The following is a 24,593-nucleotide window of genomic DNA, read 5'->3' on the forward strand; positions in this document are numbered from 1 at the left end:
AAAACATGGGTACTGAGGATATACTTGTAATTAAATAAGGTTCTTGTCTCTACATATCATAAGTAATACATTCTGTTGGATGCCTGATTAAAGTTGCTGGTTTTTTTGATTTGATTATTAACTTGACTTTCAGGATGCCTTAGAAGTTCTCTCAGTCTTAAAATTACAGTATTATTTTTTGAAGATTTTTTTATTGGTGCTGATAGAGAGAGAGAGAGAGAGAGAGAGAGAGAGAACATCGATGTGAGAGTGAAACATGGATAGGCTGCTTTCTGCATGCAGGGATGGAGCCTGCAACCCTGGCATGTGCCTGACCAGGAATTGAACTGGCAAACCTCTGGGTACACGGGACAACGTTCAACCAACTGAGCATCACAGACCAGGGCTAAAATTACATTTTTTTTTGATTTTCAATCCTCACCCGAGGATATATATTTTTTCTATTTATCTTCAGATAGAGTGGAAGGGGGAGAGAGGGAGAGAAAGGAAGAGAGAGAGAAACATTGATGTGAGAGGGACACATTGACTAGTTGCCTCCTGCATGACCCCCACCAGGCTCAGGGATGAACTGCAACTGGGGTATGAGCCCTTGGCTGGAATCGAACCCGTAACTCATTGGTCCGTGGGCCAACGCTCTACCACTGAGCCAAACTGTCCAGGGCTAAAATTACAGTATTTTTAAGTATACTATAAGGAGATAAAAATATACAAATACTCAAATATGTTATTTATAATTTCTCAGATTAAGTCGTTTTTACACAGACCTTGGAATATAACTTCATTTAAATAGTTGCATATGTTAATAGTTCTAATTAATATGTATGAATCAGGATTTTCTCAGTACTATGCTGAAATGCAAAATGGTAATAAGTATATGTTACTAATTGAACTTCCAAAATAAACTTTATCCTACTTTTATTTGCTTGTTATTTTGGGGGTTTATTGTAGGAGTTCATTTGAAAATAAGGTTCTGCTGTTTAAAAACATTGAAAATCCTGGCTTAAATGTTTCCATCTGTCTTCATTAGGACAGAGCAGTTTCTTAATTTGTTTCCTTTGATATTTTGTACATGACTGAACATCAGTAAATGCTTATTAGCCAATATGACTTGGCTTGAGGTCTATAGAGGATTCATCCTGGTTGATTTTTACTGTGCTTCTCTAATGACGTTAGTCAGGGTGTTACATATATTTAATCATAAATGGAATCAAATACTTGAGGTGCATAGCCTTACTGAGGTAGAGATAAATAAAATAAGGAAAAGACATTCATTTAGTTAGTCACTTGAGACTTCTTTTTTCTATGTTGCCATTTTACCAGTTCTACATCCTAAAATGGTACAGTTGTTTTAAAACAAAATGTGGCCTGGGTGGGGTGACTCAGTGGATTGAGTGTTGTCTCGTGGACTGAGAGGTCCTGGTTTGATTCCAGGTCAGGGCACATGCCTGGATTGCAGGCTTGATCCCCAGTAGGGGGCGTGCAGGAGGCAGCTGATTGATGTTTCTCGTGTCAGTTTTTCCTTTTTATCTCTTTAAAAAATTTTCCTATTCTTTTTTAATTTTTTTTTCTTTATTGATTTTAGAAAGAGGGGAAGAGAGAGATAGAAACATCGATGAGAGAGAACATTGATTGGCCGCCTCTTGCATGCTTCCACTGGGGATCTGGCCCACAACTTGGCATGTACCCTGACTGGGAATTGAATTGGCGACCTCTTGGTGCATGGGTCGACACTCAACCACTGAGCCACACTGACCAGGGCTGACTATTCTTTTTTGTTGTTGTTTTTTTTATCTTTATTGTTGAATGTATTACAGATGTTCCTCATTTTTCCCCATTGACCCCCTCCTCCCCACTCCCACCCACCTCCCACCTTTTCCTACACTGTTGTCTGTGTCCATTGGTTATGCATATAAATTCTTCCCACCCCCCAACACCCTTCACTTTGAGGTTTGTCAGTTTAGCAACCAATTTGTTCTTAATCCCTTCACCTTTTTCACCCCTTCTCCCAACCCCTCTCCCATCTGGAAACCAACAAAATGTTCTCTGTATCTATGAGAATGTTTCTGTTCTGCCTGTTCATTTTGTTTGTAGATATGTATTCATTGCCATTTTGTTTGTTCATATATTTTATCTTTTTCTTCAAAAAGACCCTTCAACATTTCATATAATAACGGTTTGGTGGTGAGGAACTCCTTTAACTTTTTCTTGTCTGGGAAAGTTTTTATATGGCCATCGATTCTAAATGATAGCTTTGCAGGATAGAGTAATCTTGGTTGTAGGTTCTTGCTTTTCATCACTCTGAATATTTCTTGCCACTCCCTTCTGGCCTGCAAAGTTTCTTTTGAGAAATCAGCTGACAGCCTAATGAGAACTCCCTTGTAGGTAACTAGCTTCCTTTCTCTTGCTGCTTTTAGGATTCTCTCTTTGTCTTGAACCTTTTGCATTTTGATGATGATGTGTCTTGGTGTGGGCCTCTTGGGGTTCATCTTGTTTGGGACTCTCTGTGCTTCCTGGACTTGTATGTCTGTTTCCTTCACCAAGTTGGGAAAGTTTTCTGCCATTATTGTTTCAAATAGGTTTTCAATTTCTCGTTTTCTCTCTTCTCCTTCTGGCACCCCCAAGATGCGAATGTTGGCACGCTTAAAGTTGTCCCAGAGGCTCCTTACACTCTCCTTATTGTTTTGGATTCTTTTTTCTTTTTGCTGTTCTGATTGGGTGTTTTTTGCTTCCTTGTATTCCAAATCGATGGTTTGCTTCTTGGCTTTACCTATTCTATTGAATCTGTGTAACTTACTCTTTATTTCAGTTAGTGCCTCCTTCATTTCTGACTGTGCATCCTTCATTTCTGACTGGTCCTTTTTAATGCTCTTGAGGCCCTCATTAAGTTCATTGAGCATCTTTATAAGCAGTGTTTTGAACTCTGCATCTGTTAGGTTGCTTATCTCCATTTCGCTTAGTTCTTTTCCTGGAGTTTTGTTCTGTTCTTTTATTTGGGACCTGTTTCTTTTTCTTCTCATTTTGGCTGCTTCCTTGTGTTTGTTTCTATGTATTACTTAACGAGAGGTGTGGGGCTATCTGAGACCAGATGCTGCTTGTTTGAAAGAATTTAGGAAAACCTGAAGCAGGATCCAAGACAGGCCAATCCTATGGTTAAGCAACTGGCAAGAGCTTGGGTGGGCCTCAGAGTGGGTGGGGCGGGGCCTCAGGGAGTCAGTAGGGCGGGGCTACCAGTGTGAGCCAGGTTGCTGGAGTCCCAGATATGGTGGCTGTCTGCAGCCCCAGTGAAGGGCTCACCAAAGGAACAAAGGCCTCTGATAGCACGTTTGTCCCAGAGAAAGCCCTCTCTCCAGCCCTTGCTCCAGTGCCAAACAACTCAGTTCTTCCCTGTATGTCTCTGGCACCCCTTCAGCTGCCTCCCCTCCAAGCTTAGAGGGAGTGAGTCAGATACGTCTGTGCGTGGGCCCTTTAAGAGGAGCTGCCTGGGGCTCCAGCCGCCTCAGCCTCCCTGAGCCTCAGTTCCTGCTGGTTTTTCCAGCCAGAAGTTATGGGGATTCTTTTCCTGGCACTGAAACCCTGAGCAGGGCGCCTGGTGTGGGACGGGGACCCCTCAGTCCTCAGGGAGGACCTTCCCAGTCTAGGTGTCCTCCTGGTTTTTATCAGCCACACGTGGGTGTGGGACCAGCCCATCCGCCTCCGCCCCTCCTACCAGTCTTGATGTGGCTGCTGCTTTAATTCTGTAGTTGTAGGACTTCCATTTAGCTTGATTCCAGGTGGCTTTGAATGCTGGTTGTTCTGTAGTTTAGTTGTAACTTTGATGTGGTTGTGGGAGGACGCGATACCACGTTTACCTACGCCGCCATCTTGACCTGAAGTCTTCCTCTCATGTCAGTTTTTCTCTCTTCTAAAAAAATCAATAAAAATATATTTTTTTTAAAAAGTGGAACCTCGCCCTGGCCGGTTTGGCTCAGCGGTTGGAGCGTCGGCCTGCGGTACAGAGAGACCTGGGTTTGGTTCCCGCTAAGGCACGTACCTCGGTTGCAGTTTGTCCCCGACCCTGGTTGGTCGTGCGGGTGGCAGCCACTCGATGTGTCCCTTCACATCGACGTTTCTCTCTCTCTCTCTTCCTCTCTCTTCCTCCCGCTCTATTTGAACTAAAAATGGAAAAATGTCCTCAGGTGAGGATAAAAAAAAAAAAGTGGAACCTTAATGTTCAGGTAGATTTTTCTCATTTTTTTTGACCAAGATTACTTTGACTCTTGCATAAATTAACAACTTTCCACATTTTTGTTGCCCAAGAAGTTTAACCATCTGTATTCTTAATCTATTCTTGTATTGAAATGTTATGCAAAATAGGGCTGAGAAGATACTCCAGCAGCACTCACCCACCTCCTTCAGTGGGGTAGACAATGCCTCTTGAATCTGTCAGTATTCTTGGAATTTTATTTGCTGAGTTACCACCTATTGTCCTTAGGAGATATCTTATTACTGGCTTGCAAAGCTTTCTTTCTAAGATATTTGTAAGTCTCTTAAATTGTACAATTCTGTTCATTGAGAAATATAGTTTTAGGTGAAAAGTATTTTCTTTTTTGTTGTTGTTCAGGTAGAGTGGGAGGGAGAGAGAGGAACAGAGAGAGAGAGAGAGAGAAACATCGACGTGAAAGGGACACATCGAGTGGCTGCCACCCGCACAACTGACCAGGGCCGGGGACAAACTGCAACCGAGGTACGCGCCCTTAGCGGGAACCGAACCTGGGTCTCTCAGGACCACAGGCCGACGCTGTAACCGCTGAACCAAACCGGCCAGGGCGAAAAGTATTTTCTTACTAATCAGTTCTTCTTTGCTGAATTTTCTGTTTTGTCCAGAAAGGATACATGTTATAAGTGTTTGTAGAAAAGAAGGGGAACATATATTTTTCAAGATGTAAGATAAGTTACAGAACCTATTTTTATATTTATTAAAACTTGAAAATGTTGCAGAATTATAGTCCTCTTATTTTAAATTGGTCTGCTTTACAAAACCATGTAGGATGTTGAAGGAGCTAAGAATTTTGGCTTAAAAGGATATAATGAGAAACCCTCAGCATTTCACTTTTGCTGAAATACTTCTAGTAAATTTTCATGTAGCAAAATTGTTCTCCAGTTAGAATATCAAAGTTTTTAAAAGGTTAGAAAAGTTGAATCTTTGCTGATTCGAGGATTAATAGGTAATTTTTATTCTGCAAGTGGCTTCCTTTATTTTTATTAATCCCCCCCCCCCAAATTTGTTTGTTTCTGAAGTGCAGAATATAAAAATTTTTATTAGTTGAGAGGTAGTAAGTTGGAAAATAAACATGGGATCAAGAAACAAGGCTTGGATTTTAATTTTGGGCTTTTTAAATTTATTAGCTAATCTCATCTATTCTTATAAGCTATAAGATTTTAACCTATTTAATTTTCATAAGCATCTTTAAAATGATAGTAGTAATATTTTATCAAGCTCTTAAGATTATGGGTTGTGCAGATGAAAATTAAATGGGGATAAAATTACAAACACAATAAAATTCAAGTTAATACTAACATGTGACTGATACTGTTTTGTGGCTCACTATGTAATTGTGGTACTAACTGGTACATTGCATATTCTTTTATGTTTGAAATGGCTGTCCAGATGTGTTTTTAAAAATCTTTAATTATGGCAAATTATATGGTAAATTATGTAACATAAAATTTACCACTTCAACCACTTAAATTTTTTTAAATTCTATTTCTTATCTTATTTCATTTCTATTTCTTTCTTATCAGGACATTTTTTTCATTGATCTTTTAGGACAGAGTGGAAGGGAGGGAAAGAGAAACATCAATGTGAGGGACAAATCAGTTGGTTGCCTCTTGCATGACTCTGACCTAGGCCAGGGATCGAATCTGCAACCCAGGTACGAGCCCTTGACATTGAACCCAAGACTCTTTGGTCTGTGGGCCGGTGCTCTAACCACTGAGCAAAACGGGCCAGAGCAACTTTAAACTTCTTGAATTTAGTGCCTGTCATGTGTATAAGATATTGTAGTTTATTAGATAATAAAGATATATGAGGAGTACTTTGTTTTTCCTGCTTTACTTTCTTTATCCATAAACTTGGATGTGATATGACCTACTTTACTTTCTCTCACAAACTTTTTGTTTTTTTTAGGTCCAGAAAACACTTGGGCATCTTTATTTCCTCCCCTGGGTATTGTTCCAAAAATCTTTTTTTTTTTTTTATGTTTCACAGAGTTTGAGTTCTTTATCACAACACAGTCTCACAGTGCATGTCATCCCATACTTGAAATATTTACATGTTAAGCAGTTGACATCACTCTAAAATAAAATTCTAGCTGTGCCTTGAATTTTTCACATCTGAAAAATTATTTCCAGCCCTTGCCACATGCTCAGCTGATTGGACATTGTCCCGTACATCAAAGGGGTGTGAGTTCAATTCCCAGTCAGGACACATGCCTAGGTAGCGGTTCGATCCTGGTTGGGGCCCATGCAGAAGGTAGCCAATCGATGTTTCTCATATTAATCTCTCTCTCTCTCTCTCTCTCTCTCACCACCCTCACTCTCCCTCTTTTTTTTCTTTTTTTTTCCACATCTTTATTGTTGGATGTAAAATGTATTACAGATGTTCCACATTTTTCCCCCATTGACCCCCTCCTCCCCACTCTCGCCCCCCTCCCACCTTTTCCCAAACTATTGTCCGCGTCCATTGGTTATGCATATAAGTTCTTTGATTTATCTCTTCCCACCCCCCAACACCTTTCCCTTTGAGGTTTGTCAGTCTAGCAATGAATTTGTGCTTCTTAATCCCTTCACCTTTTTCACCCATTCCCCCAACCCCCTTCCCAACTGGCAACCACCAAAATGTTCTCTGTATCTATGAGAATGTTCCTGTTCTTCCTGTTCATTTTGTTTGTAGATTCCATTGTTGATAGATATGTATTCATTGCCATTTTGTTTGTTCATACATTTTATCTTTTTCTTCAAAAAGACCCTTCATCATTTCATATAATAACGGTTTGGTGGTGAGGAACTCCTTTAACTTTTTCTTGTCTGGGAAAGTTTTTATATGGCCATCGATTCTAAATGACAGCTTTGCAGGATAGAGTAATCTTGGTTGTAGGTTCTTGCTTTTCATCACTCTGAATATTTCTTGCCACTCCCTTCTGGCCTGCAAAGTTTCTTTTGAGAAATCAGCTGACAGCCTAATGGGAACTCCCTTGTAGGTAACTAGCTGCCTTTCTCTTGCTGCTTTTAAGATTCTCTCTTCGTCTTGAACCTTTTGCATTTTGATGATGATGTGTCTTGGTGTGGGCCTCTTGGGGTTCATCTTGTTTGGGACTCTCTGTGCTTCCTGGACTTGTATGTCTGTTTCCTTCACCAAGTTAGGAAAGTTTTCTGCCATTATTGTTTCAAACAGATTTTCGATTTCTTGTTCTCTCTCTTCTCCTTCCGGCACCCCCAAGATGTGAATGTTGGCACGCTTGAAGTTGTCCCAGAGGCTCCTTACACTATCCTCATTTTTTTGGATTCTTTTTTCTTTTTGCTGTTCTGATTGGGCGTTTTTTGCTTCCTTATATTCCAAATTGATGGTTTGCTCCTTGGATTTATGTACTCTATTATTGAAGCTATGTAAATTATTCCTTATTTCAGTTAAAGCCTCCTTCGTTTCTAACTGTGCATCGATCATTTCTGACTGGTCCTTTTTTATGCTCTTGAGGCCCTCACTAAGTTCATTGAGCATCCTTATAAGCAGTATTTTGAACTCAGCATCTGTTAGGTTGCTTATCTTCCTTTCGCTTAGTTCTTTTCTTGGGGTTTTGTTCTGTTCTTTCATTTGGGACCTGTTTCTTTGTCTCCTCATTTTGGCTGCCTCCCTGTGTTTGTTTCTGTGTATTACTTAATGAGAGGTAAGGGGCTAGCTGAGACCCGATGCTGCTCGTTTGAAAGAATTTAGGAAAAACCTGAAGCAGGATCCAAGACTGGCCAATCCTATGGTTAAGCAAGTGGCAACAGCTTCGGTGGGCTTGAAAGTTGTGCGGGGCGGGGCGGGGCCTCAGGGAGTCAGCGGGGCGGGGCTACCAGTGTGAGCCAGGTTGCTGGAGTCCCAGATATGGCTTCTGTCTGCTGCTCCCGGGAAGGGCTCACCAAAGGAACAAAGGCCTCTTATAGCATGTTTGTCCCCGAAGAAGCCCCCTCTCCAGCGCCAAACAGGTCAGTTCTTCCCTGTATGTCTCTGGCGCCCCTCGAGCTGCCTCCCCTCCAAGCTTAGAGGGAGAGTTTGATAAGTCCGTGCACGGGCCCTTTAGGGAGCAGCCTGGGGCTCCAGCCGCCTCAGCCTCCCTGAGCCTCAGTTCCGGCTGGTTTTTCCAGCCAGAAGTTATGGGGACTTCTCTTCCTGGCACTGGAACCCTGAGCGGGGCACCTGGTGTGGGACGGGGACCCCTCAGTCCTCAGGAAGGACCTTCTCTCACAAACTTTTGAGACTGACTTCAAATTTTGTTTGCTGGAGATAATGCCTTTAGTGCATAGAATTGTATGGTAGCTTTGAAAAGGGAACCTTTGTAAAGGAAAACAGGCTAAGTAAGATGAGTCAGTTGCCCAAGATGCCATGATTTCTTTTTTAATCCTCTCCCGAGGACACTTTTGCATTTATCCTCAGATAGAGCAGGAGGGAGAAAGGGATGAAGAGAGAGAGAAACATCGATGTGAGAGAGACACATTGACTGGTTGCCACCACACAACCCAACTGGGGCCAGGGATGAAGTGCAACCAAGCCATGTGCCCTTAGCAGGATCTGAACCAGGAGTCTCTGGTCTGCAGGCCGACACCCTAACTGCTGAGCCAAACTTGCCAGGGCAAGATGTCATGAATTTTTAGTGTTAACCTGCAACTGGAAACCAGGCTTCTCTATCCAGAGTTGTATCACGTTAGGATTAATCAAGTATCAAGTATGAGCTTTTGGAGACACAGACCTGCACCTGAATTGTGGCTATCCCATTAGCTGTGTGTGACTTTGGAAAGTTACCTTAATTTCTCCAGTTTTTGATTTGTTAATCTGCCTAAAATTGATGCCATTTATAAGAAACTTTATTAAGTGTATTAATGAACAATAATTTGCTTGTTTAGAAATTTAATAGAACTTTAAGGAGAAAAATTTTGATCAGCTCATGTCCCTCTAACATCTATTTTTATAACCAATGCTGTATTTTTTTATTTTTTATTTTTTTCTGGTAAAGTCATCTTTGGGAGCAGTCCAGCCTCAGACACTGTTTTACTTAAAGGATCTTCATCAAAATGTCAGTGATACTTTGTGGTGATGATTTTTTTTGGTGATTCAGTTGCCTTTTTTATACTCTAATGTATTTTATTTATTTATTTATTTATTTTATTTTATTTTATTTTTTTTAATCCTCACCTGAGTATATTTTCTGTTTATCTTCAGATAGAGTGGGAGGTAGGGGGAAAGAGAGAAACATCGATATGAGAGAGACACATCAACTGGTTGCCTCCCACATGACCCCACCAGGGCTGGGGACGGAACCACAACCATAGTATGTGCTCTTGACCAGAATCAAACCTGCAATTCTTTGGTCCGTGGGCCGATGGTCTAACCACTGAGCAAAACCAGTCAGGGCTCTAATGTGTTTTAAAATAGTATGTACAGTAAGAATATGTAATGCGGTTTGAGGGATGTTAATTTTTATTTGAATTGGTCCAGTCTAACTTGATTAATCTCGTTTATACCAATGTGGGAAATGAAATATTTATTAGATCTCAAAGCTCTTTTTAGTTCTGACATTTTCTAGTGGAACACCAATTGTAAGATTTGGAGAATAGATTTTCCTGAATAGAATTTTGTTTTGATTTTTCTTTTTCTTTTTCTTGCCATTATATCCAGGACATTCTAGATGGAAAAGGTATAGAAGGGTGGACAACAAGAGAAGGATCTGTAGGTGGGGTTATGGATAGAAAAAAATTGATGATTTATAAATAGAGAGTAGCCCTGACGTTCTTTACATCTTCTTGCTTTGGTATAAGAGATGGTAATAAAATAATAATATTGGTAATAGCTGACATGCAACTCTTACTATTGCATGGCCCTCTTCTTAGCAGTTAATAATTTTTGGCTTTTTTAGATCCCACAATAGCCATCTGAGGCACTTTTACTGTCCTCAGTGTACAAATGGGAAAACTGAGACCTGAGAAGTTAAGTAACTTGCCTGAGGTCCACATAACTAGCAAGAGATAGAGCTCAGATTTGAATCCAGTCAGTCTCACTTTGGAGTCTGCTATATGGCTTAATAGGTAAGAAACTCAGTAAATATTTTGAGAATTGAGATACTCATTTACTTGTACTCCCTTTGTTAGAGGGGTGAATTTCAGGCAGGAGTCTGTGATGCATTGTGATTGTCATTGAACTCATCAGATACTTACTGAGCACCTGCTTTGTGCCAGATACAAGGAAGTAAGACAGACAAAGTTCCTGTCCTCAAGGAGCACATGTTCTGGGGGAAAATATGACAGTAAACAAGTAAATAGGGTAATTTCAGATTGATATCAGTGCTATGAAGAAAAGTAGCTGGTGTAGATTGCAGGGATGGGGTCCCTTGTGTGCACCACACAACTCTTAGAGTCATAAGATTTCATAGTGTTGAATACTATCTCCCAAATATTTTTCTCTAATTAGCACACATCTTCTGAATTAAAGAAAGGTGTTAAAAACAAAATTGAATTTATTATGCACATCTTCAGAGCTACTGTTTATATTCTTTTGAACTTGTAATTTGGGAGTATGACCTGTTGCTGAAGAAACAGAGCCAAAAAGAAATAATTATTTTAAAATAAAATAAAAAAACAATAAAAATAAGGGTAGTCACCAGCCACATGCATACCAGGCTGTTTGGGCTGATGGAGTGTCCTGGCTGCTGTCCATAGTGCACTATTGGCAGGTCCATTTATGTTTGAAAGTTAAGGTCACCATGTGTCAGCATATGTATTATCTTCTACCATTTTTTGTAGAGTTTAGGGCAGGAGTCTCGAGGCATTATATACATTACTTCAAAGGAGTTCTGATGTCTTCATACTTTATAATAGTAACAGTTTTTATATTGAGTACTTCCTATGTGCCAAACTTAATTCATCATTACAGCTTTACTTGTTTATTTGTAAAGGAAGAGGAGAAAGCTTAAAGGAACTCGGTACTTGTCCGTAGTCACATAGCTAAAGAATGTTAAAGCCAAGATTAAATTCAGGGCAGCCTGACACCATGTTTATATGATCTTACCCTTTTTTTGTTGTTGACCTGAGGATATTTTTCCATTGATTTTTAGATAGAATGGAAGGGAGGGAGAGAGAGACAGACATGGATTGATTGCCTCCCATACTCCCACATGGCCCTGGATTGAACCTGCAACCAAACCTGGTCCCAGGGAGTAGGGACGAAGCACTAATTGCTGAGCCAAACTAGTTAGGGTTGATCTTACCTTTTAATAGATTACTTTTCATGGTTCACTCACACTGAAAGATATGTGAGAGTCTTCAAAATTGAACTTCAAGGAGCCCCCTTAATTTCATCCCATAAAAGGACAATGAACTCTCCAGGTTTTCCAGTTTCAAATTTCTACAGTAATTAGATTTCAAAGAGCAACTAGTAGAGGGGAGAGGGCTTTACAAGTGTGTATACAAAGGTAATATGTTCCTGGCAGCCCACTGCTTTCTGTTTCAGTAATTTAGTACAATTAGTTTAGGAAAATTAATAGATTAACTTGTAAGATGACTTTTTACATGTCTTTGCTTTTTATTGAATTTAGTGTCTGTCCATATTACTGCATTTCATCTAGCCTTTAATTTGGTACTTTTCATTGTTGTTTAATAAGGTGAGCCAAGTTCTTTAATCTTAGGGAAAGAAAGTAAACTATAGATTCCTAACTGTCTAGCTATTTAATTTCCACCATTTTACATTAAATCATTGTGATGCTTTAGCTTAGTTTTTCTGATCCCAATCCCCGAAAACCTTTTATTATGGATTTTGAACTAATTTTATTTAAATGTTTTCATTTCTTTTTCTAGTAACAATGTCTAATTTGGTAGCCACTAGCCACATGTGTTAAGCACTTGAAATTTGGCTAGTCTAAATTGAGATGTGCTATAAATATAAAATACACACTTGATTCTAGAGACTCGGTATGAAAAAAAGAATGTGGAATATCCCCTATCCCACTTTTTTATATTGATTATGTGGTAATAAGATAATATTTTGGATCTTTTGGGTTAAACAAAAATATTAAAACTGATTTCATGGTTTTACTGAAATTACTAGAAATCTTAATATATGTGGCTTGTACTTATCAGGCAGTATGTCAGTGTGTGTGATCAGTAACATCAAATGACTTCATATTTGCTTTTTTAGCTTTTAAATTCTTCTACACTCTAAAACTCATCTAATTAAATAGTTATCATAAAAATGTTCATTTAAATACTTGGACCTGTATTGCTTGGACCTGTGTTGGAAAATCTGTTGCTTGAATAACAAGGTAGATACATAAGCCTCCTGAGACTCCCCCTACCACTTGGGGTACAACTGTTGCTAGAGGAGGTGTGATTTAGAGCTTTCATTAGGATAATAGGTGAAAGAAATAGAAAAGCTAGTGAAAATAATTAGTTTAATGTGATAGTAGTAAATGGTGGTTATAACATAACTTTAGTGAGTCAGACATTTTTTTAAATGGGAAAGCATAAACTACATTGATTCTTGTTTAAGATATTTTTAATAGTTTTATTGAGAATAAAATATTTTGAAACAATTGAAAAATATGTGCTGTTTCTTGGTCTATGGTAGTTTTTTTTTCTCCTATATTCTTTTTTTGTTGTTGTTGTTAATCCTCACCCAAGGATATTTTCCCATTGATTTTTAGATAGAGTGAGAGAGAGGGAGGGAGAGACAGACAGACATCAATTGGTTGCCTCCCTCAAGACCCCACCTGTGGCTGGGAATTGAACCTGCAACCCAAGTATGTGCCCTTGACCAGGAATCAGACCTTCAACCCTTTGGTCCTTGGGTCAGTGCTCTAACCACTGAGCAAAACAGGGCTATTCTTATATATTCTTAAATAAAATTTAACATTATTTCATAGGAGTAAAATCTATTAATAAGCCCTACAGCATGTCTGCTAATAGTAAATATGAGCAATTTATTTGACTACTATTGTATTACAGTAAGTCCTCACTTAATGTCATTGATAGGTTCTGTAACTTTGATATGAGATGACGTATAACAAAACCAGTTTTACAGTAGGCTGATATAAACAAGAGTTAAATTCTTGTGGCATCTCATTAATGCAATGAAATGTTGCTATTCGCGGAACTGCTGTATTCTGAAAGAGCTGTAAGATTGGTTGGAGTCTCTGTAAACTGATTCATAAATGACTTTATAGTTGTTAATTTTTAAAAAACATAAGATACCTATATCAAGGTCTCATATCTAAATGTGATCAAAAATTTAAAAATAGTTGCGCTCCCATTAGTATCTGTTTTATTACTTGAAGTCCCTATTTACTCTTCTAGGCCCCTCTTAGCAGTAGATGTTTTTGTGTTGGTTGACTGTCTCTAGCAGCCAGGGGAAGAGGATATGCTAAGTAAGGCAAAATAGCTTTATCACCTGTGATTTACCTCCCAGCTTTGTTTACTGGCAGCACAGCCAAGGAGAAAGTGAACCAGTAATAATGTTCTTCAACCTGTTGAAGGGATTATTCAGCTAGGGCTCTACTTTCTTATATATAAAGTTCTTAATATATTTTAATATTAACTTTAATATATAAAGCCCTTAATATATTTTAATACTAACTTTACAGATCCTTCTGCTGAGGAATTGAGAAAACTAATGATGTTGCATGGAGGCCAGTACCATGTGTATTATTCCAGATCCAAAACAACACACATTATTGCCACAAATCTTCCTACTGCCAAAATTAAAGAATTAAAGGGGGAAAAAGTAATTCGGCCAGAATGGATTGTGGAAAGGTAAGTTTAATTTTTAAAAAGTTTTAAAAATTGGAATACATTTTATTTCTATTACAGACACATTGCCGCTTAATGGTGAAAAGTAATTAATGTCTTAAACGACATTACTGTACTCTTTAACTTCACATTGATAATTCAGGTGGCCTAGGATTTGACATCCTATTAAAAGTATGACATTAGTGTTCTTGGAACCTCAGCTACAAGGCATTAGGGGTGATGACTCAGGTAAGCAGTAGGAAGTGGTGATAGAAAAGAGTTGGCTAAGCAAGTTACTCATTTGGCAAATATTTGTGCACCTATTTTGGTCTAGGCAGTGCTCCCTGTTTGTAATTGATGTGTTGTAAATCAGTGGTGGCCATTCATATTAACTTACTAAGTTTAAATATGTCATCTGGAACTTTGGTGGTGATATATATATCTTTTTTTTTTATCCTCACCTGAGGACACTCTTGGATTCATCTTCAGATAGAGCAGGAGGGAGAGAGGAGGAGAGAGAGAGAGAAACATCTATGTGAGAGACACATCAAGTGGCTGCCACCTACCTGACCCCAACCAGGGCCGGGGACAAACTGCATCCGAGGTACGTGCCCTTAGCAAGAACCAAACCTGGGACTCTCTGGTCCGCGGGCCGACGCTCTAACCGCTGTGCCAAACTGGCCAGCGCATATTTTTTTTTTATATATATAAAAAATTGTTCTTGTTTATTGATTTTAAAGAGAGAGGAAGGGAGAGGGAGGGAGAGAGAAACATCAGTGAGAAAGGACATTGATTGACCACCTGCTGCTGCCCCTCATTGGGGACTGGGCCCACAACCTGGGCATGTGCCCTGACCAAGAAGCGAACTGGTGACCTCTTGCATGGGTCAATGCTCAATCAGTGAGCCACACCAGCTGAGCTAGGTGATATATTTTGAAATGATAATATATTTATTAGTGGTCACTAGATTTATGAAAGTTGGAAGTGAAAATATTAAAATAATAATTTTATGTATGAATAGTTTATAATTATATAAAAGAATGGTCAGATTTGTGTTACAGAGTGCTAATGAAACAAACTTAGTCATTATGTTTTTTAATCAATTCCAAGTGTTTTAAAAAATCCTAAGCTCCACTAATTCTGGTACTTCCCATAAATTTATTCAGCAGATTGGGTAGTGCTCAGTCCCTTTGTGGAGCAGATGTAGCAGCACAGATTCATTGGGAGGCAACATAGTGGGAAAGCCTGTGCTTAGGCTCCCGAGACATGCCTGGGTCCACATTTGAACTCAGGAATTAAGTATGCTTGTCATCCTGTGTGACTTTGGGAAGAGTTCTGCATTCATTCTGAACTTCATTTCATTATTTGTAAAAGAAGGCTGATAGCTACCTGCTATGGTCATGTGAGAACTAGAAATAATTTGTGCAAACTAGCACAATGCCTGGCACATTGTAGAGGCATAATATATAAGAAGGGACCTTTTCTTAAAATATGTTTTTATTGATTTTTTTAGAGAGAGGAAGTGGTGGAGAGGTAGGAACATCCCTATGTGAGAAACATCCATCGGCTGCCTCCTGCACGCCCCCTACTGGGGATCAAGCCTACAACGCCGGGCATGTGCCCCGACCAGGAATCGAACCGAGACCTCTGTCCATGGGACAACACTCCATCCACTGAGCCACACTGGCCATACTGTTTTGTGTGTGGTTTTTTTTTGTTTATTTGGTTTTTTTTTATCCTCACCTGAGGATATTTTTCCATTTTTGTACAGATAGAGTGGGAGGGAAAGAGAGGAAGGGAGAGAGAGAGAGAGAGAAACATCGACATGAAGGGACACATCGAGTGGCTGCCACCTGCACGACCAACCAGGGCCGGGGACAAACTGCAACCGAAGTACGTGCCCTTAGCGGGAACCGAACCCGGGTCTCTCCGGACCGCAGGCCGACGCTCTAACCGCTGAGCCAAACTGGCCAGGGCTTGTGTGTTTTTTTTAATTCTAAAAACATTACCAAGTATTAATAAATAAATTCCAAAAAGTCAAAAGGGTATTTTTTAAAAAAGTGCATTTAGCTTCCAGAAAATCAAGTGTATTTTATAGATAAAGCATTTTTTAAACCTTGGGGGATTGTTGAAGGCCCATTCCTAGAACATCTTACTGATTCTTTGTGCTTTGTTCTCATGATATAGTCACTGTCCATTCATTATATAGGCTCAGTGAACATGTTGGCCTTTAGCTCTGTTTCCTTAAAAAGGAATTGAAAAGTTTTCAGTATAAGAAGTTAGGATCATTCCAGAGCCAGGTGTGTGTTGTTACATACAAACATTCCAGACCTATACTTGTGCAAGGGCTAGAATTTAGATCTGGGGATATTTAGTTTGGCTTTGGAGAGTATGGGATAGCTCCCTGGACAGTAAGAGAGTGGAGGTGAAAAGGGCTCTTACTGGATAGGACTTGATTTGCTGAAAAAATGATGGTTTTCATGACAGCTGTTTACTTTACACCTGCTCTTCCTTCTTGCCCTGATTGCAGCTAGAGCGGTAATACAATAGAATAAGTAACTGGCTGTTTTAAGTTTTGAAATTAACTTTAATGGATTTTATTTTAGTTTGAAGTCAAGCTTAACCATCTGTTATTAAATAACTAAAGGACAGCCTTGACCGGCATGGCTCAGTAGAGCATTGGCCTGCCCACTGGAGGGTCTTGGGTTTGATTCCTGGTCAAGGGCATGTACCTGGGTGGCAGGTTCAGTCCCTGGCCCAGGTCAGGGTCATGTGGGAGGCAACCAATTGAAGTGTCTCTCTCTCACATCGATGTTTCTCTTTCTCTCTCCTTCTTTACCCTTCCCTTCCACTCTCTAGAAAAAATATCCTTGGGTGAGCATTAACAACAACAGAATTTTGCCCAAGAACAGCAGGATTCAGAGTCCAGATTTTCTGACTTTTATTTGTGCCTGCTCTTTGACATTTCATTCATCTTGTTATAGGTGAATTGGCCCATGTGGAAAGGATTGGTCTGGGCATCTTTTTTTTTTCTTTATTGATTTTAGAGAGAGAGGAAGGGAGAGAGAGAAAAACATCCATGAGGGAGAACATCAGTTGGCTGCCTCCTTCATGTCCCTCACTGGGGATTGGGCCCACAACCTGGGCATGTGCCCTGACTGGGAATTGAACTGGTGACCTCTTGATGCATGGGTCGAAGCTCAACCACTGAGCCACAATGGCTGGGCTGGGCATATATTTTAATATAGAAAATAAATGCTCAATGTCTACTATATCATAGTATTGAATCCTTTTGATTAAATCAGAGTACTGTTTTCTTTCACATTCTAATCTCAAACTTGTTCATTTCTTCTCAGTGGGTGGTGTTTCTTTTTTAAAAATGTTTTATTGAATTTTTTTTTCAGAGAGAAAGGAGGATGGCGGGAGAGATAGAAACACTAAGAGAGAAATATCAATCGGCTGCCTCCTGCACACCCCACACTTGGGATTGATCCCGCAACCTGGGCATGTGGCCTGACCAGGAATTGAACCAGCAACCTCTTGGTACATGGGATGACATTCAACTAACTGAGCCACACTTATTGGGCTTTTTCAAAATTTTTATTTATTGATTTTAGAGAGAGGAAAGTAGAGAGACTGAGTAAGAAAGAGAAACATCGTTTTGTTGTTCCACTTATTTATGCATTCATTGGTTGTTTCTTGTATCTTGTATGTGCCTTGATTGGGGATCAAACCCTCAACCTCGGTTATATCTGATGATGCACTATCCAACTGAGCTACCTGGCCAGCTACTCCTTAGTGATAGTTTAATGAGATTTTATTATACTTAAAATTTTAAACATTATATTATTAGCTGTCTATTGCACGATACAAGATATTCTCTTCTATAATTAGCTTTGTCATTTTTAGTTTGAGCAGTTTAAAAAGCAACTACCATTATAAGTGTATGGGGTGATTACTTTGCTTTGATGAGAATTCCCTGGTGTCTGTCTCTGCCATGAAACCTGAGTCAGTGTACATATGGATGATTGTAAAGCCATGACTGTTAAGGGGCAGGAAAGTCCTTTAATGAGAAGCCTGAGTGCATTAGTGTGTAAGTTATGAGATCAATTATTTTACTGAAACCTCTACCTTGAAAGTCCTACACTTGCTTGTATATAGTATAAGTTAGTGATTTTCAAACTTTTGTCATTCTCTTTTTCTTGAGATGATTTGATATTGAGATTTAAAGTATAGAGTAAATGAGAAGCTGCTGTGATCCACCCCACTTCTCATCAAGCTACTAGTGAACAGTTTAAAAACATTGTCCTAAGTTATTACAGGTCAGCATTGTTTTTGTTGTTGTTCATTCTGTGTTGTCTTTTTAGCATGGGAACCTGCCTCTCTCCTGTGGTTAGGTTGTCATGGTTCTGCTGTGAATGGAGAGTGTGGTCTCCATTGTTCCAGTTCATGCCAACCCCTTGGGGTCTTCTAGTGGGAGTGACTGAAGCTCAGTAGAGTTTGTCCTTTCGTTTTAAGCTCCCAAACAATAATATATTAGCATATTTGTCATATACTCAGATACTCCGAAGAGCTCATACTTCATATTGGCTAAAACTTTGTTTCTAATTATATTCCATGTAAATATTAGAGTGCTTATTTAACTCAAATAAAACTTTATCTCTCCGTGGAAATAGGGTATAGACTGACAACCCTTAGAAGAGGGGGCGGGGGAGGGAAGAGATAAACCACAGAATTTACATGCATGTACGCATAACCGATGGACATGACAACAGAGCTGGGGACGGGGTTGGCGGGATGAAGAGGAGAGTGTCAATGGGGAAAAAAGAAGCATCTGTAACAAAAATAAATTAATAAAAAAAATTAAAAATTAAAAAAAAAAACACTTTATCTCTCATGATCGTTTTCATTTTCCCTTATGTTTTTGTGTCTTGCTTCAATTCTTCATAGAAAATGTATATGGCTCCAGTTTCTGGTATAAATTTGGCTTTTTTTAAAAAAAAATTTGATGTCATTTACATTTTTCTCTCACAGCACTACAGAATTCTAAAATTATTTGTATTTGGCTGACTAACCAACACATGAATTTCAGGACACCCCCACCCCACCCCCATTGACTCGTAGGTAATATTTTGATAGAAAATATAGTCTCAGTCTTTTGGAGCTAAAAAATGAATAGTCTAATTCTCAGTATCTGTGTGAAAAACAAACTGGACCCCATCGGAGAAAGGACAAGATGTCGTATATATATTTTCATAACTGTTTATTTCTTTTTCTTAGTTCATGGTGTCTTAGTGAGAGGTTGGATAGTTTAGGTAATGGGGGTAGGGCAAAGGGAATTTTAATTTTATTGCATAAAGATGATTTTTGCTTAATGGTATAATGGGCAGAAACAGCTCAGTTTTCCTTTAGCTCATCATTAGATCCCTTTTTTTTTTTTGCCTTAAATTCACCTTTTAATATGGAAGAAGATAGATGCCTGAATTGATGGGCGGGTGCGTAGGCCAGTGTTAGACACTGGTTTTCTAATAGAATGTAACTTGGACATTGACTGGAACCATAAACACATTTGATGGGCAGAATTGCTTCATATAAAGTGCTGATACTGCCCTGGTCCATTTGGCTCAGCGGTTAGAGCGTCGGCCTGCGGACTGGAGAGTCCTGGGTTCAGTTTCCGCTAAGGGCATGTACCTCGGTTGCAATTTGTCCCTGGCCCTGGATGGGGTTGTGTGGGTGGCGGCCACTCCATGTGTCTCTCTCACATCAATGTTTCTCTCTCTTCCTCTCTCCCTCCTGCTCTATCTGAAGATAAATGCAAAAAAAATGTCCTCGGGTGAGGATAAAAAGTAAAGTGCTGATACTACAGGCTAGAAGAAAAAGTTTGGAATAGCAATTTAATGTAGTGAGGATTTTATTGTATCTTAATTATTATAAAATTTTCCCAAATCTGGTTATAACTGTCAGTGTAAATTCATTGTCAGTTGATAGAAATAGGATATGATTTAGAGAACTGTTAGATACAAAGTTTGGTTTTAGAGGTAACTTGAGTGGGTCTGGGCTGTAGGATAAAGCAAGAATTAAGACTCCCCTAAGTAGCCCAAGCCGGTTTGGCTCAGCAGTTAGAGTATTGGCCCTTGGACCAGATTCTGTCAAGGGCATGTACCTCAGTTGCAGTTCGGTCCCCGGCCCTGGTCTGGGTCATGTGGAAGGCAACCTGTCGATGTCTCTCTCATGTTGATATTCCCTTCTCTCTCCTTCCCACTCTATCTGAAGATAAGTGGGAAAATATCCTTGCATGAGGATTTAAAAAAAAAAGACTCCTCAAAGTAGATGAATATTTCACTTGCAGTTAATATGTGTCTGACCCATTGCAGAGAATGTAAATTCTTATATATATCATAATATATTTTCAGTGTATAGTACATGGAAAGCTCAGTATATAAAGAAACCATCTTTTGTCCTCGCTGGGTGTCTTGGTTGGAGAGTCGTCCCATAAGATTGACAAAAGATTATTTTTCTGGCCAGGGTATATACCCAGGTTGTGGGTTCAATCCCTAGGTGAGGCATGTTTCTCTCTCACATTAATGTATCTCTCTCTCTCTCTCTTTCCCTCCCTTCATCTCTCTAAAATCAATAAAAAAGAAAAAATCTTTTCCTCAGATGAGGATTAAAACAAAAAGGAGAAAGAAACCATAAAGCTCCTTTTGGTTTTGAAATTTGGATTTTGATATTTGGTTCTTTTTTTTTTTTTTTGGTAAAAAGAATAGTAGAAAATGTAAATAGGTAGGGTTCCTTTGTGCTTAGGATAAGCAGTGAAATTTAAATCTTACTAGAAATTAATCATTGAGAGATTTGTTTTTTTTTAATCCTTATTTGAGAACATGCCTAGAGAAAAGAAGGGGGAGAGAGAACGCAAGAAACATCAATGTGAGAAACATTGATCAGTTGCATTTTGTACTGCCCCAACCAGGGATTGAACCTGCAACCCAGGTATGTGCCCTCACCTGGAATTGAACTGGCCACCTTTAGTGGCTCAACCAACTGAGCCACTCTGGTGGGGCCCCTGAGAGATTTTTTTTATTTTTATTAAAAAAATTTTTTTAAATTAATGAATTTTGTTACAGATGTTTCTCCTTTTTCCCCCATTGACACCCTCCTCCCAACACACCCCATTTCCAGAATTGTCTGTGTCCATTGGTTCCTCATACGTGCATATAAGTTCTGTGGTTTTCTCTTCCCTCACCCCACCTCACCCCCTCTTCTGAGGTTTGTTAGTCTGTACCCTACTGCTGTGTCCCTTTCCACTATGATGGTTTTCTTTTGCTGTGCAGAAGATTTTTAGTTGGATGTAGTCCCATGTGTTCATTTTTCCCTTTGTTTCTCTTACCTTAGGCATTGTATCAGTGAAAATTCTGCTGCATGTGATATCTGATATTTTGTTGCCTACATTTTCTTCCAGGATTTTTATGGATTCACGAGTCACATTTAAGTCTTTTATCCATTTTGAGTTTATTCTTGTATATGGTGTAAGTTGGTGGTCTAGCTTCATTTCTTTACATGTAGCTGTCCAACCCTGAGATTTTTTTTTTAATGTCTTTTAAAAATAAACTTTCAGATAATGTTTCTGTTCATATCTCTGTAGGTGAATAAGTGTATAAGCAGGGATAATAAAGAGGGTACAACTGATAGTGGTTTGGGCTTCAAATGAAAAGAATTTCTTGTCGAACATTCGTATTGTGCATTGGGCTTTAATTCCTTTTACCAGTTATCTCTGAGGGTGTCTGATTTGAGACCTGCAGTATTTAAATTGGCTCTCTTATTTTGTATTAGTCTCCATAGACTTAGTTATATAAGACTAAATTCTGGGTGACATGGCTCGTTAGCAGTGGGACCCAATCTTACTTTGTGTGTGATCAGTATTGACCATAGAGAACACCTTGAAAGACTATCACCCCATCATGCTGTCAGCAGGGTGGGAGAAGCAAGCATGATGATAGGGCAATTTCTCTTCTCATTGCTCTTTGGTCTTACTTCACATGGGCACCTGGCACATCAGATATAGTTTCACTCCCTGCTTATCCCTTAGTTATATGTGATGAACAGGTTGAGGCTAATGTTAGAGTTCTACTTCACATATTAAGTACCTCTACGTCTGAGGTAGGGGAAACAGATGAGATACATAATACTATTAGAAGAGAGATCCATAGTCAGGCAGTTGAGACCAACTGTTAAAGGAAGAAAAGTTTGATAAAGAATAAAGTAAATTAATACATGGTCTAATTTTAGGATTTTGATTCTAATATTTGAATATAATCTGTAATCTTGATAAAAGTAACAGTCTGATAGTATTTAGGTAAATGAAAATGTCATTGGTTATGTTCTTTTCCATCATAATTGTGTAGTTGTAGCATTTGGATACAGTAGGTACTTTGGGTAGAATTACTAAATACATATTGATATAATCACATAAAGGACATAGTCTGTAACATTCTATAGTTTCATTTTTAGCATATACCATCACTGTTTTTTATGTTCAGTGTTGACTCAGTATTTTAAATTCTTTTTTTGTTAGCCATTTCAGTCATTTTTTAATGTTTTGTGCAGTGCCCTTTGAGAAAATTAAATGTCAGAACTCTTGGATTTATGACATAATAAGAAAAGTATATTTAGTCTGTTATTAATTTTTTCCTAAATAAATAAAAAGTGGTTTTTCTAGTGTACATTTTAGGTTTATAGCCAGAGATGTGTTTAGAAATTTTTCCTGATACTTTAGGAGCCTGTTTTAAATTTGGATGTGCATAAGTATATTGGTTGACTATTTTAAATTTTAAATTGAAAATATTTTAAATGGTATAACAACCATATATTACATTTATTAGAAAGCAAAAATCAGATTAAATTAGTTTTAGTTCTGAAGTACAAAAGAATAGGTGTTTGGGAGTGTCAGTTAATGTGCCAGTACCACCTAGTATTATAATACTGGAATTGCCCTGGTTTTTACTGGTTACGTTTGATATGTAGTGAACATTTGGAAAAGGATATTATGATAACTTCTGTCCTCGTAGAGTTTATATCCTCAAATGGCCTTGTCTCTATCATTCTTATTAAAATAGTATAAATTATTTATTACTCTTAAAGTTGAGGTTCCTTATTTTGTCCCTTTTTTTTTTTTAAATTTCACAATTTTTTACATTTACTAGACCTAACATGAATTGTGGAGATTGGGAAACCTCGTCCAGTTTACTTATTTTGGGAAAACTTAATATGTGAGATGGGATTTGAGAAAGCTTTAATGATCGTACAATTATTTGAGAGAAAATTGTGCTCAATATTAAAGTCAAAATAAAAATATTAATTAGTCCAACTCCAAACTTTTTCCATTCTACTCTATAGTTGTTTTTTTTCCTCATGTAGGATTGTTGGCCAGTGATTTTTTTTTTTTAATTTATCTTTATCTGAGGACATTTTTGCATCCATCTTCAGATAGAGTGGGAAGTAGAGAGGGAGGAAGAGAGAGAGAGAAACATCGATGCAAGAGAGACACATCAAGTGGTTGACACCCACACAACCCCAACAGGAACTGGGGACAAACCGCAATCGAGGTGCGCGCCCCTAGTGGGAACCAAACCCAGGTCTCTCTTGTCTGCGGGCTGACACTCCAACTGTGAGCCAAACCGGCCAGGGCTGTTGGCCACTGATTTTTAAAATCTCTGGTGTGTATCTTTTTGTGGATGGAATGTTATTCTTCAAAGTAAGATTATATTTTATTAGGACCACAAAGACAGAGGGAGAAAGACTAATAGGAAAGATGGCTTGTTGGTGAAATACTCCCATCATAAAAAACATTGATTTTTTCATGGAAAGCTCATTTCCTCCAAGTATTGAACTCTTAAGTTGCTGTTACTTTTTGTTGCAGCATCAAAGCTGGACGACTCCTGTCCTACATTCCCTACCAGCTGTACAGCAAGCAGTCTACTGTGCAGAAAGGTCTCAACTTCAATCCTGTATGCAAACCTGAGGACCCGGTGCCTGGTCCAAGCAGTAGAGCCAAACAGCTCAACAACAGGGTGTAAGTTTGTCTAGAGTGGTAATATACTACAAATCTGGCTTTTAGCAGTGGGTATAGTTTCGGCTCTGCTGAAGATAGAAACGATTATATAAGCCGGCCGTTCATCTGTTTTAAACATGTTGAAATAGGTATGTGGGTGTCTTACCTAAAAATTATTTTATCATGAAAGTTTTATAAAAAATGTGTACAGGGAAGGATTTTCAGTTGTTTTAGATTCCCATGTTAAACTAATGAACTTCAAATTATTAGAAATAAAATTTTCCATCAATTTTTCTGCAAGTAATTTCCACACAACAATATTGCTTTCTCAAAAATTGGATTAATTATGCCAGCTCTACTTTGTTACGTACCATGCATAGAAAGACAATTACAAAATGTCAACATTTCCGTGTTATTTTTTAAAAATCCCAAATTTATAACAATTCTAAATACGTAAATATTTTTATCAATATTTATATCAATAAAAGTTTAATTAGTGACCCCAGATGTTATAGAGTTAGAGGTGAATCTAGAG

General features: G+C 38.6%; 1 protein-coding gene across 13 annotated transcripts in view; it reads left to right on the plus strand.

Moving 5' to 3' along the window:
* The window catches only part of REV1 (REV1 DNA directed polymerase), a 112,675-nt gene that overhangs the window by 43,149 nt on the left and 44,933 nt on the right, over nt 1-24,593 (plus strand). For 11 of the 13 annotated variants that reach the window (XR_004961984.1, XM_036281408.1, XM_036281407.1 and 8 more), the window contains exons 4-5: nt 13,866-14,034; nt 23,927-24,079. Coding sequence is in view for 10 of the 13 variants with exons in the window: in XM_036281403.1 (XP_036137296.1) it covers nt 13,866-14,034; nt 23,927-24,079 (322 nt within the window). In the remaining 3 variants the exon portion in view is untranslated. Of the gene's footprint in view, nt 1-9,246; nt 9,312-10,151; nt 10,321-13,865; nt 14,035-23,926; nt 24,080-24,593 lie in introns of those variants that run through there. The other 2 variants (XM_036281404.1, XM_036281406.1) reach the window with 2 other exon arrangements.

Source organism: Molossus molossus, unplaced genomic scaffold (assembly GCF_014108415.1).
Source record: "Molossus molossus isolate mMolMol1 unplaced genomic scaffold, mMolMol1.p scaffold_m16_p_34, whole genome shotgun sequence".
In the NCBI taxonomy this organism is placed as follows: Eukaryota; Metazoa; Chordata; class Mammalia; order Chiroptera; family Molossidae; genus Molossus; species Molossus molossus.